The sequence below is a fragment of the Talpa europaea genome, assembly GCF_964194135.1.
Source record: "Talpa europaea genome assembly, chromosome: 5".
NCBI lineage: Eukaryota > Metazoa > Chordata > Mammalia > Eulipotyphla > Talpidae > Talpa > Talpa europaea.
In genome coordinates this window covers 29482224-29497779 of record NC_140071.1, presented here as the reverse complement: position 1 = coordinate 29497779, position 15556 = coordinate 29482224, and the positions used below count along the sequence as shown (strand labels likewise).

Here is a 15556-nt window from a genome sequence, read left to right as displayed (position 1 = left end):
TTCCCCTCATGTTTATAAAAACACCACCACCTGAACATTAAAGAACATTTCTAGAAATCCTAAAGTCTTCTCTAGGACCACAGGATGTCATATAAATCCTTAACATAGAGTAATAGTCCTTCATCACATAAGCCCAACAAACCTGGCCGTTTCTCCTTGCACATCGCTCCTTATTATGAAACTCAGAGAAGAGAGTCTCAGATTGTTTTTATCCTAAGACCATGAAAAGCGTCTGTCTTTATGCCCACTGGCTGCCTCAGATTGCTCTTTTTCACGTATTGAATGACTAATCATCCAGACATGATGATTTACTTGTCCTTTCTTGTTATGCATTATAAAATGCCTCTATACTTGTTTACATTTGAATAGATTCCTAGAACTGAAAATAGTGACTAAATGAATGCAATTATTTTTAAGGTTTAATAGACATTATCAACCTAATTTTTAGAAAATTTGTAACAATTTAGATTTTTAAAGAATTTCAAGGAGTGCCTATATCAATGCAAATGTGCACTGAATATTAAGAATCTATAATCTTACTAGGTTGGTAGATGGAAAGTGTAACTGCTTCTAATAATGCATTTTTAGAAAATGGTATAAGCATTTTAAAGCAACATTATAAAATTTAAAAGTTTATTAGTCATAATTTTCATTTAGAAGATTATTTCTTATAAATTTTTTCATTCAAGAAATGACAGGATTGGAATGAAAAATTTATAGTTTTAATTCATAGCAAAATCTACAGTAAATTTCATACTGCATTTTAAGTAAAATTTATAAAAATTATAATCAAAATAAAATGAAATTTTAATTTCTACCCAAAACATTAGAGTAATGATTTATGTTTTATGATTAAAACAAGTGGAAATCACAAAGATAATTAGTTTTATGAAAACTATATAAAATTTCATAGATCAAAATATGTATCAAATATTATAAAAGATAGGCTAGAAAATATTTGCACTAAATGTTATATAAACAATGATATTATTCCTAAAATATAAAATGATTTTTAAATCAGTAAGAATTTAAAAAATATTTCTAGTCCCCTACACATGGTCCTCATCAGAAACTTAGTTGCTTACAGCAAAGCATTAATTTTTTTTTAAATATTTATTTATTTATTTACTTATGCATACAAGAACTGGGGTACAGGCCAGAAGTGTTGGGAGTGAGAGGATTCACCAGAGACAGAGTGGGGAACAGAACAGGTAGATTGACTGAAATACACTGCTGACAGGAGCAGCAGGCAAGTCAGGAGAGGTCTGCGGCACCATGTGGGTATTTCCCTGGTCAGGGATTGAACTCTTGCTGCAGAGGCTGTGGATAGCTTCACAGTCTTCACACTGCTGTGCTTAATCCCTTGTGCCACCAGGGAGGCTCCCAAAGCATTAATCTTTCTTTAATTAAATTTATATTTTGATATATTTTTACATCTTTGTCCATTTTTAAACAATGTTTGCTCCCTACCCCCACCTCATGTGTAGTCCCCATAGAATTTCTTCACCAATGCAGCCATGCACCATCACCATAGTCCCCTGTGCTTCTCCCCTACAGGATGTCTCTGATTAGCATTAATCTTAAGGCAAAAACATGCCCAATGAGAATGGAGGGGAAAGATTTAGGCCACTTTTGTGAACATGTAGAAAAGACCTTTTTTCCTCTCTCAGAAAAAGGCTTATTCGCCTATAAGAGTTAACATTCATAGAAGGTCAAGAGGATTATTTAAAGTTAACCATAAATTATCTATCAGTGGAGAATCAAAAATTGATTGTTATAAAAATGCCTTGTATCGGTCAATTCAATTAAATTCTTCAATCTTTTTCTTTTGTGAAGCATATAATCTCTTATCTTAGGAAGCTAAATCATCATAAAGTAATACATTTTTATTTTTTTACATTAATTTTGTGGTAGTTACTATGGCACCTGGATGGGAGGTGCAGTTTAGGGAATATTTATGGAGGCATTTAAAATTTTCTGGTTCCATGAGTCCTTGAATAAAGTAGCGCTCCACACACTTCATTACAATTGATGTTAAAATAAAACATTAGTTAAGTGAATATTTGAGATGCTTTTCTATTAGATAGTAATACAAATATCTAAAATTGCATTTTTCTTTACCAAAAACAATATAGACAAAGATGTTAGTCAAAGAAACAAAGAACTTATCCCACAGAGGAAAGAGGAAATATTGGAGATAAAAATTATATATCCTGCAGAAACACTCTTTTGTAAAGGTCCTGACCTGTGCCTACTCTAGGGATGTAGAAGTACATTAAGTGAAGTCACACTTTCCTACAGTTTCGAGGTAACACGTCTAGAGAATTCAAAATGCCTATCAATATGTGAAGTAGAAGTCTAATAAAAGTATTAAAATCATATTTGTTCTCCTGCCATTTGTGACAACATGGATGGGCCTGAAAAGCATTATGCTAAGTGGAAAAACTCAGAGAAAGACAAATACTATATATCGGCACTTCTGTGGATGAAATATAAAATAACCAACCTTGCAGAAGCAGAGAGTAAAATGATTTTTTTCAGGGGATGTGGGTTAGGGAAATAGAGAAATGCTGGTCAAAGAGTGCAGTTAGAAGATGAATAATATCTGTAGATCTAATGCACAACATGATTATAGTTCATAGTGCTGTGTTTGGACGTTGCTAAGAGGGTAGCTCTTAAATATTTTCACTAAAAGAAATGTAATTATGTCAGCAAATGTAAGTGACTTTAAGACTATGGTGGTGATCATGTTGCAATATACTAGGGCATCAACTCAATACTATTGTACATGTTACGTGTACAAATGTATATATATATATACACACACACACACACATACACATACACACACACACTCATATACATATAAACATATATATATATATAACATACACAATGTTATATGTCAGTTATCTCAGAATAATGTTGGAAAAAGTAAAATATATATCTTTTTATATCACCATTTTATTTTCTCCTCAAAAAGTAAGTGAAGGTATGTAACTAGACATCAATGTCTGATTAAATGAAGCAAAATTTTGTTCATATGGATCTATATGAACAATATTTTTAACATCACTGGAGCTTTATCACCTTTCATGAATCTTCCTCATCAGAGAGGATTGTAGGTCCAGGAATGTAAGATATTTTCAAATTCAGTGAATTATTGACTGCCTGTATTTTTCTATTTTGGTTCTTTTGTTCCTGTAATATGACATTCACTAATTTAAAGCCCATATACGTGGGTTGAGGGTTTCACAAAAAAAAAAAAAGTACCACTGATTAAGTGGGAACTAAAGTTATGATTTTATGCATTTTTATTAAAAGTAAAACATTCCTCTTATGTTTATTTTTTCTGTTATTTAAGTACATATGTATGAGATATGAATTTTACAAATCAGTTCAGTACTTAGTCATTCTTTAGGGAATCAAAATTAAGCTTTCATTGATGATCCTATTCTATGTTTTGTTTACTTTAAGTATGATGTAATTATATTGACCATGGTTCATATTTTAGACAATATTCCACTGAAACCAACTTCAATTTAATTGATCAATTGATGAAACAGTTATTGAGGCAATATCTCTCAAGGAAATGCGTGGGAATGTGTGTGCATTTGTCTATATTTATGCATTATTCCATTACATGTGAAAACAAAGAAGCTGGGCACTTTTCATAGGTTTATCTAAAAATATTTGTGTATTATATAAAAAAATTACATTTTCTAAAATTTCATAGGACAGATAATTTCCTGTATAGTCCCTTAACTTCCTGTGCCAATAAGACAACTGAGCAAGAGATTCCTGTTTCCATGTAATAATGCATTTTTGTACATCACTAAATAGACAACATTTTGTTTTAAAAATGCTTCTGAAAAAAGTAAAAGTACTGTTTAAATTCTAATTAACATTGAATGAAGATTTGCTCTCCAAATAATACATTAATTTATAAAGCGAGAGACCAACTTGCATGTAATACCTGTGTGAATGTGTTCCTTGAAGGATCACTGAACCAATCAGTGTCCTCTGCAAGCATATCTGGTATAAATTATCTCTCCTTTAACAAACTTACTATTTAATAGTATTTCACAGGAAAAGTGGGAAACATATGAACTGATTAATTTTCAACCAAAAACAATCCATAGTTATACAAATACATACATAATACATCTTTGAAAAGGAGAGAAATCTGATTTTAAAGATTGTTAATAACACTAAATTCTGAGGATCTAATGCACAGCAAAATGATTACAATCAATAATATCGTATTATGAACTTCAAAACCACTGAAATACTAGATCTTAACAGTTCTCACCACAAAAAAGAAATAATAATTATGTGATCTGCTAGCGTTGCTAGCCAACACTATAGTGGTAACCATATTACCGTACTACTATAAAAATGTATTAAATTAAATCAACCTTAAACTTGCAAAATGCTACATGTCAATTATATCTCAATATTAAAAATAAATAAACCAAAGATTTTTTTTTTTCTTTCTAGCAATACATACATACATACAAGATTTGTAAATGGGGAGGAAAAAAACAAACGTCAATGAATTCTGTGCTTAATGACCAATGAAAGTTTTTAGGAAACAATTTAGAAGGCTTTCTTCAAAGTTGATCTCATAAAATTTGATTTTTTCCTCAATTTTATCATAATCTTTAAATATGTTGCTTTTTGCAGGAATAATATAGTAGGTATGATTACAACATAGGGGAAAACTAGTTATAAAAAGACTCTTAATGTTAACATGTATGGTAGCCACGAAGGCACAATATGTTATAAAACACCAGATTTATGTAAATTTAGTCTTATGCAAATTATTCTATAAGGCACACTCTACAAATTTCAAGTTATAGACATTAATATTCTCTGTTTTAAATATAATAAGTTTATTGTGGGATTAAGGAGAGGAAATGGAGAGAGAGAACAGGAGTCCTCACAATCTACTTGGTAAAAGGAAGACACATGACACCAATCTATTATCCCTTACCCCATAAAAGAGAAATACCATTTGCATTTCCTAGAAGAAGGATTTTCATCTTGCCCTGTTGAATTGGTTACCTAAAATTCTAAGGACGGTGATGAGATGGTCACTTCAGACTAGGTAACCAAGAACATTGTGAGGGCAACATTGAGACAGTATGAGGGTTTTCTACTTATACAAAATGACAAAAGATAGAAAATAACAAGATCACTCTTTCTTCCCTGTCATATTTTCTATCCACCCTTCTTCTCTACCTCATGTCTGTGTCATATAAAAGCAGTCCTCACTTCAGAGTTGAGGCTGAATGTAATAGGTTATAAAGACATAGATGCTAAATTGTAAAGGAACTTAGAAGAAGTCAATTTCATTTGGATAATGACTCCAGTATTAATCAACTTTTAAAATTCTCTTCTTCACTTTGCAACAATACCATTATGGTATAAAACTTCATTTCTTTATTTTACCTGCCCTTTGAATTTAGAAAGTTCTAGAAATCTTGCTTTTCCTTTATCACCATACTTTGCAAAACCCATTATTTTTACTACCATTGTCATTCCCTCACCAAATATTTTTACTTTCCCTTTGGCTATAATTTGGTTTGTATATCTACATGCTGACATGCGTGTCCAGTCAATTTAAGACTGGGTTTCTGGCCTCCCTGGTGGCTCAAGGGGTTAAATGCAACCTATGAAGCTGTCTGCAGCCAGTGTAGCACATTTGACTCCTGGCCAGGGAGCTACCCATATGGTACAGGAGACTTCTCCTGACTTGCCCGCTGCTCCCCTCAGCTGTGAATTTCAGTCAATCCGCCTGTTCTGTTCCCCACTCTAACCCTCCACACCTCTCACCCTCCAGTACCTCAGTTCTTGTATGCATAAATAAATAAATCTTTTTTTTAAACAAAAAGTAGTTTGGGTTTTTAAAACCTCAACCAATATCAACTCAATCTCTGACCCTGCATCCAAATGACAAAAGGTAGAATAATAAAGTGATTTACTCCCATTGGCTAGTGCACTAGTAAAATTTTTATGGATATTAGTGTCTGAATTTCTTTAAATGTTGCATATTTATCACGAACCCATATAATTATCTTTATTTTTAAGACTATTTCAACATATTTTCAAGATCCACAGTTTCACAGGCTGCATTTCCACCTGTGTTCAAGAAATTCAGTTTATTTGAAAACATGACATATCAACATACATTCCTATCTACCATTATTTTGAACAATTTCATATTTCAATATACATGTTTCATGCATTCAGCAAATTTTTCTGAAGGACTAAAACAAACCAAAAATGATCAGATAAATGAACAGAAACTAAAAACTGTTAGTATTTATGATGTTATTACAATCCCATTTTTACTGACATGTTTCAGCTAATCAAAAGTAAAACCAAACACATGACTCATCAAATAACTGTTGGCCACCAATAAAAAAACCAAATAGGCATGTTTAATTATGTGAGAAATATCAAAGCCAAAATACATACTAACATACACAAATACCATATATAATGAATAACAAAGGCAATTTGGTACAAAATATGAAATATAAAATTGTTTGTGTCTCCCTGGTGGCTCAAGGGGTTAAATCTCAGCACTATGAAGCTATCTACAACTACTGCAAGCACAAGTTCTATCCCCAGCCAGGGAGCTAACCCACACACACAGTAGACCTCCCCTGTCTAGCTTACTGCTCCTCTAAGCAGTGTCTTTCTATTGCTCCACCTGTTCTGTTTCCCACTCTGTCTCTGGTGAATCCTCTCACTCCCCACACCTTTGGCCTGTATGCCAGTTCTTGGATATGTAAATAAATCAATCTTTAAAATAAATAAATAAATAGATAGATAGATAGATAGAAAATTGTTAAATTATCTTCTTAGCATCTGCTAAATCATTGTAATAAAAAGTAATGTTAACTTATATTACATTATTGTATAATAATCATATTTATGAATAAGTAAATTACTATTATTCATTAACTCTAAAATATTAGTAAATGAACTAATTGCTTTATTAATATAAAGAAATAGTGAATGCATTGGTAAATTTAATGAATGTTAAACTACTGAATTTGAAGAAAAATTATTTTCCCATGTGCTAATCTGCCATTTGGTTAAAACAAAGTAACAAAGCAGATATGAATCTTACTGTACAGGGATCACCATCTTTTTCAATGGCACACTAATTTAAATTTTATATTATAAATGTAGATTCTACATATAAAATATATCTCATAATATCTGTTTGAGCTTTTAATAGTCCTTAATATTGGTATTACATTTAAATGTCTCTTTCAGTTTTCTTTTCCTAAGTAAAACATCCTTGAAGACATTACAATCAATAAGAACATAGAAAGCTTACCTTATTACAAAATTGTGACTGTCAATCTCCTTTCCACATTCACTATCTAGCAGAATGCCAGAATTTCCAACAACTGCACAGGTCTTAAATCTGCGATTTTTCATTGGTGAAACTTCAGGAAGGAGACTATGCAGATCTTGAGAAATATTTAGTGTCCGACGCCTGTCGAGCACATAGTGTATGACATCACCAGGCTTAAAACTGCTCTTGACCACTGAGACATCTCGTTCCGCATCTAAGAAACGAAGAATGTTCTTCCTATATTTGAAATACAAGGAAAGTTTTTCATTAATTACAACATAATCTAAGAACAGATGATATTTACAAAAGAGCATATGTAAAATGTAAATAGGTACATTATTTAAATGTCTTAAATTGACAAGTGATAGTTAAATCAACAAGTTCTAGAACAGAATAAATGTAAACGTACTTTACCTCAATAAAAAGTAATGTGAAAAAAATTAAATGAAGTTATCTCCACATAGTTTCTCTATGATTTTCCAACTAAATTTAGAATATATATGTCTGTTTATACAGAAAAAGTATCAAAACAAATAGAAAAAATAGTTTATTAATTAAAGTACTATTGCTATGACATGGCTTTACAGAAGTAGATATTCTGATTGTTTTAATCAATATTTGTACAATCATCTATTTTACTTAATTTTGCTTTACATAAGGCAACTTCAAATAACCCAATTTGTTTTTAATTAAAACTTAGTTAACTCTATTTAAAGCATAGAAACACCCAAATAAATTCATATGCATTTATCTAAATCCTGTGCATGTTTTAATTATTTGAAAAATAGTTAAATCTTAAGAACTTCCTACTTCAAGGCCCAGGAATGGGGATATTATGGGAAAAGATGACAGATAAGACACTGCACACTGTGTGACATAGGAAATTGCTTCTTAGTGTTCTCTTTTCTTCCTTTTAAAATTGTGCCTGCTAAGTTTTTCTTGCACATATGAGTAGTTGGTTAGAATATTTCCAAGTTTTCAAACCCAAGTATAGCTGGTATTGGATATGTAATTTTCTTAAATGGGGTATGAGTGGGTCATGAGAGAAGCAAACTTCCAACTTCTTTGATCCACTATATTTTAAGGCATCTTTTAAATAGACACTTAACCTACCCCATACCTAGTAAAAAAATTGATTATGAAAGTAAGATGCTACATAAATATAAAATATAAACATAGGCTTAGTATTTAGATGATGACAGTGAGAAAATAGCTAACTGGAAAACTGGCAATCTTTGGCATGGCATAACAGAACACCAGATTAAACTGTTGTCTGTGAAAATTTGGGAGTCATGCCCTATATCTACTATCTATTGCTCTTTAAGATTTAGCTAAGAAGCATGTGCATATTGTTTTATGTTGGCTGCTTCTTTTAGCAAAACCCTAAAATGAGGTAAAGTCAGTCATGAAATTAGCCAAGTCAAAACTGAGATGGAGGACAACATCTCCACCAGGCTTGTAATCTGAATTAGGAGACAGACTAATAGCTGTGACCTCCCAAATGTTCTGAATATTCCAACTAGAAAGACATCAACTATAAATCCCAGCAGCAAGAGGGATACTCTCTTCCCACCTATGTCTGTGGTTTTAAATGACTTACTTATAGTTACCATAAAATTGAGGCAAAAAAAGGCACAGAGTCAGAAGGCTAAAGACACATATTAGAAGAAATCTTTGGGCAGTTATTTATTCCAGGACATAACTGGTATAACTGATGTAACTAGGAAATAGCCCAGCAGTCAAGTGAGTTTTTGAAGGAATTGCAAAACCGAAGAAACTATAAATCTTACAAAACTCTTGAATTGCTGGATCCTAATGCTACCAAATATATACCAGTTAGAAACAATCTGAGAACTCTCTATACTACGTTCAAAGTTGGATATTATTTACTGATACACTCTTATTGCAAGCTTGTATTTTCCGATTGCTAAAAATACTGCCATTATAATAATATTCATACTATGACAGATGTATTTTTCCACCAGTGGTATTATTGCTTAAGCTCCATGACAATTCATAAATTTCATTACTGAACACAAAATATCACCTCCTTTCATCACCTTGCCAAAAGGGTAATTCTACAAATTACACATATAAACCAGAAGCATTACTAGCAAGGAGGGTTGAAAAATAACTAACATATATTTCCTTTTGTTTTTATTTTAGTTTGCTTTAAATATGTCCCAGTTTGATGTGTGATGTAATGAGAAAACCAAGTGATTGAAAACTACATTTGGCCAGATATGTCCATCAGCTCTCTGAAAATGAAAATATTTTTTGAGATTTTCCTCAAATATTTGCAATATCAGATTCATAATGAAGAGTGGGATTTGCACAATAAATAACATATAAGAACCCTACAAATGAATATTTTAAATCAATAGAAATGCTATCAGATATCATCATATAGTTCATCTTAAGAATGTACAGATGATGTAAGAATATCTGATAAAATCAGTAACCATAGAGTCTATGAAATGCAGAAAATTGAGCAGCTCTTTATTAAGGTAGCACATGTGATTCTTGACAAATGTTAAAAACTCTCATGAAAGTTAACCATAATACCAAGAACAACAATCCATTTAATTTTAGTATATACGTATTAACTATCATTTACTTGTCTAAAGAGAAAAAGCAACGAACCACACCTGTGTTTCAACCAGAAAAATTCATTTCCTGTGACAACGGTAAACTGGCGCTAAAAGACTGCACGGATGTGGTCAAATCACCACACGAAAAGGTATTATCATTTTCCTTTGAACATAATTTAAAGGCGTTGCTATAGATATCTGAAGTTGTAACTCATAAGTAGTGCCATGCTTGCAAGCTTGGAGTGAATAGATTAGATGTCCAGATTTGAAAGCACACTCTTCTGCTAGGAAATCCAAAAGGGAAAATCCCTTTGCTCATGAAAAAAATTAACACTTAATGCACGTCTATTGAGCACAGGCGGGACTTTCCAATAATAGCATCTTTATAGTGTTATAGAAAGTTGTCTGCAAAAAGTTTAAAATCTGAAGTCTTCTAAATTCCTGAGTGTAATGGGACATCTTTAACTTACTTTTTTTTTAAGGAAAATTGATAATAAAAACTAGAGTCTATCAGGCTTGCAAAGTTTGGAAAGACATCATATGGTTTAACTCTTAATGTTTAATTAGATAATTATTGAAAATAGATGATGCTATTATATGCATTCTTTCAATGCTGTTATAGGCTCAACAGAATCTACTCAACAACAAAAATAGGAAAAATGCTTTCCAAGACAAAATAAAAACTACTAATTCATATCATATTCATTCATTCATTCATCCATTCAATACTAATTCACAGGAACTAATCAAAATATAAAAATGTAAGTTCCTTAGGCAAAACTCAGCACAATCTCCCGTATGTTCTTTTTCTTATAATCAACCAAACTTTTTGTTTCTATTTTAGGACTTAAATCTATGCATGGAGAATTATCTAAGCTAAGATTCCTGGTGTAGGATGAGAGAAAGACTGACAATTACAATGAGTGAATAATATTATGACAAACCTTAATATTTTTTGGAAACTTTAAGGGGAGAAATCAGTTTTTTTTCCCCCTAGCAGCTGAAAGCTTTATTTATTTATTTTCAGATTATGGATGTAATGGACTATAAAATGTTCTGTAAGGTCATTCAGTCTAGATGTTGTTTAGATTGTACATTGAAGGGAAAAGAAAAAAAACCCTAATGTTTAAATATATTTAAATATTTCTAGAAGCAGAAAATACTATTGTACTTACAGTAAACTGAAACAGTATTTTAAGTATAACCAAGTTGAATGTACATGCTTTTGCTCTGAAGATAATTGCTACGAATGACAACAGGTGAATAAAAATGACTTCAGAATGAGAAAAAACGAAAATTCAGTTTAACTTCTGGACTGTAAAGGAGCATGAATCCACTAAAGCTAGCATTTAATATTATGCAGGTGTTACCAATACAAGTTTTCCTACTCTGTGGTCAAATTATTACCAGATCTTTAAAGAAAGGGGTATGTGACTTAGTAGAATAATGACCTTTTTACATCTTTGTCATTTTATGAACATAAAATAAATTGTGAAACCCCATTCAGATAAACAACTAAATTCAGCAACCTTTTAAAGATACATGAAACAATCTGAAAATGTTTCACTTTCAATGAGACTAAAATTTTAGTCATCAGACCCATTCTTGGCTTAAACTGAAAGATTGGTTTAGACTGTTAAACTGACAGGAATAGATTCCTGTCAGTACAGAAGTACAGAAACTTTTCAACTGAAGTCTCAATAAGAACTTCCCTTTCAACAGCACTCTTCACTTGGAATAGCAGCTGCAGAGTCCCAGATAATTAATTTACTAAACATTGTTTTCAATTGTGAAATAAAGCTAACCTATCACCAGGTGCCCTTCTTTCTTCTCTGTAGGTTTCTTGTCAATAACCAGCTAAGTGCTGTGGCAACTAAATATTAATCTAAATAACACTGCTGACTCCAACAGAAAGAATCCTTAGACTAATCTTATGATTAAAATTCATAATAAGCTGATAAGCAAATGAGGTTGTATGTGTGTGAGGGTGTGTGTATAATGTACATGTGTATGTATCAGGAATCCATTTTTGAACTTTCTACTCCAGACAAAAATAATTTATAAGGGGCCTCCCTGGTGGCACAAGGGGCTAAGATGCAGCAATGTGAATCTATCCGCAGCCACTGAGGCACGAGTTCAAGCCCCCGCCAGGAAGCTAACCCACATGGCACAGCAGACCTCTCCTGTCTTGCCCACATCTCCCCCCTCAGTAGTGTATTTCAGTGGATCCGCCTGTTCTGCTCCCCACTCCATCTCTGGTGAATCCTGCCACCCCCTCCCACACTTCTGGCCTGTACCCCAGTTCTTGTATGCATAAATAAATAAATCTTAAAAAAATAATTTTATCAATTTAATTGTTACTGACATAGTTTATAAAAAAAGAAAAGTTTTCAAAATGTCAAGTGTTTTATTATGCCTAGAATATGCAGAGGGAATACACAATTTTTTTTTTTCTTTTGTGGGACCCTCGCCAGCGGCCAGGGAACGAACCGGCGATGCAGAGGCTGCGGGCAGCTTTGCAGCCCAGCGCTCAACCGCTGCACCACCAGGGGAGGCCCAATACACAAATATTTTTGTTCCAAAAGTTTATTTCTGCAAGGCAAGTTGCCTCAAAGCTATATAAGTTGTAGTGTGGCTCAAGTTACAACTTGTACTCTAAAATTCCGAGTTTGGAGTCCTAACTGTATAGAAAAGATATTCTAATGTCAGAAGAAACATCCTCAGCAATCAAAACCAAATGAAAAGTTCAAACTGTTCCAAAATGAAAAGAATTTTCAGGTTAATTTACTTCTCAGGCTGCCATTTGATATTTGGTCTAGCATGTGGTAATATTATGACAACTATGATCTTCTATTTTATCATTTTAGAGCCCCCCATTATATAAACTTCAAAAAGATGCATTTAATTATATGCATTTTTAGTATTAAAATATAGTTTCCTAATGTGAGCTCTGATTCTACAGGAAGGCCTGGTATGAAGCTTGGCTCTGCCACCAATAAACCTTGTGAATCCACATGAGTTCCTCTGATCTCCTAAATGCATCTGAAATGGATTAATTCTTTGATTACAAAAACAAAAATCAAACTACTACTACCATAAAACCAAGCCTTTAATGAAGTTAATTATTTTAATTTGTGAAGTTAACTGTAGAACAAATAAAATTCCCTAAATCTTAATGACTCATCAAAATACAAAGAACTAATACGTGGAACCAGCTCTCTTAGCCAACTCTCTGGAATTGTGTTGGTTGATGAATGTATATGAATCAATTTTGGGGTGAAAGCTGCAGAGTGCACACAGGGCTAAGGAAAATGGTAATAAGAAGGAAAGTCATGTCTATAAATGAAGGGAAAAACAATTTATCTTCAGTGACTGTTTCACATTTTAATGCAAATAGATAAATAATTTATTAGGAATGTCACAAGAGCATTTTAAGTTTAATGGGATTTTAAAAATGAGAAGGATTTGTAAACATAGTTCAATAATGTAAAATAAAAAATGATTAGTTGCAATGTCTAAATCATAAATTTCAAAGTAGAATTTTGAAAGTACTTATAAAATATGTCCACACCCACTCACAGACACAAAATAATACAGTTCCTCATAAATGCTATAGCTTTGCAGAAGAAACAAAGAAAAATAATAATCTAAAATACTTTATAATTAGATTCCAGAATGACTTTAAAAAATGAACAAATGTTAAGCCAACAATAAGACATTTTCATACTCTATTTTATTACAGGTGATAAACTGATTAATGCTCCCTAGTCACTATTACTGTAGGCAATTATAATTTGTATGACCTGTTTACACATTGTACAATAATGGTTTCACAAGTTATTATTTCCTTGTAAGGAAGTGACAACTTTGTATGTATTATTCAATATTTGCTCGGTATGTTCTGGTTTACTGCTTTATCTGTTAAGGAGAATCATATGAAGACAATACTAACACTTCATTCATAGTATTAGCTATTATAATTGAAAATACATCATCCTCAAAGATATGAATGCAATTCATTTGCACAAATTATGATTTTCTTGGGTCAGTTTATGTTTAATACTTTTTGATTATCTTAAAAATGGTAAAACATTATCTGTAGACTCATGCACATCTACAGTATTAATTTTTATAGAGATACTAGAAAGGCATGAGTAGATATATTAATTATTATTGACCATTTATTTCATTTATTAAATTTTCTTTTATCTGATATGTTATTTAGCATGGCTGGAGATATTAATTAAACCATTACAATTTCTTATTTTGCTTCCTTTCATTATCTTCTTGTGCCTGATATGTATCACCTTACCTAATTTGCTTCCCTTCTTGGCAAATAATTCAATTTGAATGTTCTCTTCCAAGATATCTTTATAAATCAAATTAAAAAAAAATCACTCATCCAGTAATTCCTAAAAGTGGGTAGGTTCTTAGAAACAGACTAAACGACACAAATTATGATGTAACAATTTTTACCACAGACCAATTAATATAAACAAGAGTTAAGCTCCAGTGGCATATTTCTGTTTATGAAAATGTCATCAAATTTCTAAATATCTGAAACACTTTTCATGTGAAATGATAATCTGTATTCATGCATTCATTTTCTAATCCAATAATTGGGGTTAGCAGCTCAGGATATAAGTTGGAACCAAGCTTGACAGGACACACTTTCATTGCAGGGTACACTCTCCCACAAGCCCACGCTCACTCATATTGGGACAATTAAGGCAAGCCAGTGACTCTTAACATGTATGTCTCTGGAATTGGGGAGAAAACCCACATAGACATAAGGGTACCATGCAAATTCCACATAGCTATTGACCCCAGCTAGGAATTCCATTTTTTTTCTTCTTCTCCCTAATGTTATAATGAAATAACATTGAATAAAGAAGTTCTTGAGGACCTGCTATATTTCTTTCCTTCCAATATTCCTCAAAATAATAGCAATACTTGACTCTGTTCCACACAGAACAGCTATAGTTATGACCTTATCTCTTTCCACATCCTATTACTTTTTCTTCAAAACTATCTAATCTTTCAATCAGTTTCAGAATACAGGTGTGAGATGGTGAGGAAGATGTCAGGTAGATATCAACAGAGTCCCAGGTATAAAAAAGTCAAACTGGAGTGATCATGGCCAGTGCTGGCTTCAGTGAAGTAGTTCTTAGAAGGAATACAGGTTCAGTTGTCCAATTTTCTAAGAGTATATTAAAAGCTATACTTTTGTAAGAAAATGTCTAATTTTTCATAGTGGTTTTAAGGTTTTTTTTTTTTTATAGAGGCATGCTTTTTATTTATTCATTTATTTGTTTGTTTGTTTGGTTTCGTTTATACATGCACTGGGTACAGTCAGAAGCACGGGAGGGTGAGAGAATTCACCAGAGCCAGAGCAGGGAGCAGAGCAGGCAGAAGGACCCAAGTACACTGCTGAGGGGAGCAGCGGGCGGCAGGAGAGGTCTGCGCGCCATGTGGGACCCTCCTCTGGTGGCCGGGGAGCAGCCGGGGATCGAACCAGCGCCTCAGAGGCCGCGGACAGCTTCGCAACCCAGCGCTCAACCGCTGCGCCACCAGGGAGGCCCGGTTT

At 32.7% G+C, this 15556-nt stretch overlaps 1 protein-coding gene across 3 annotated transcripts in view; it reads right to left on the bottom strand.

The window, feature by feature from the left end:
* The window catches only part of ST8SIA4 (ST8 alpha-N-acetyl-neuraminide alpha-2,8-sialyltransferase 4), a gene marked incomplete at its 5' end in the record, with an annotated part of 93114 nt that overhangs the window by 69459 nt on the left and 8099 nt on the right, over positions 1–15556 (bottom strand). For 2 of the 3 annotated variants that reach the window (XM_084234168.1, XM_084234170.1), the window contains one exon: positions 7358–7615. The exons of the other annotated variant lie outside the window; for it this stretch is intronic. In XM_084234168.1, coding sequence (XP_084090294.1) covers positions 7358–7615 — 258 coding nt within the window. The remainder of the gene's footprint in view (positions 1–7357; positions 7616–15556) is intronic. 3 annotated transcript variants of the gene reach the window in all.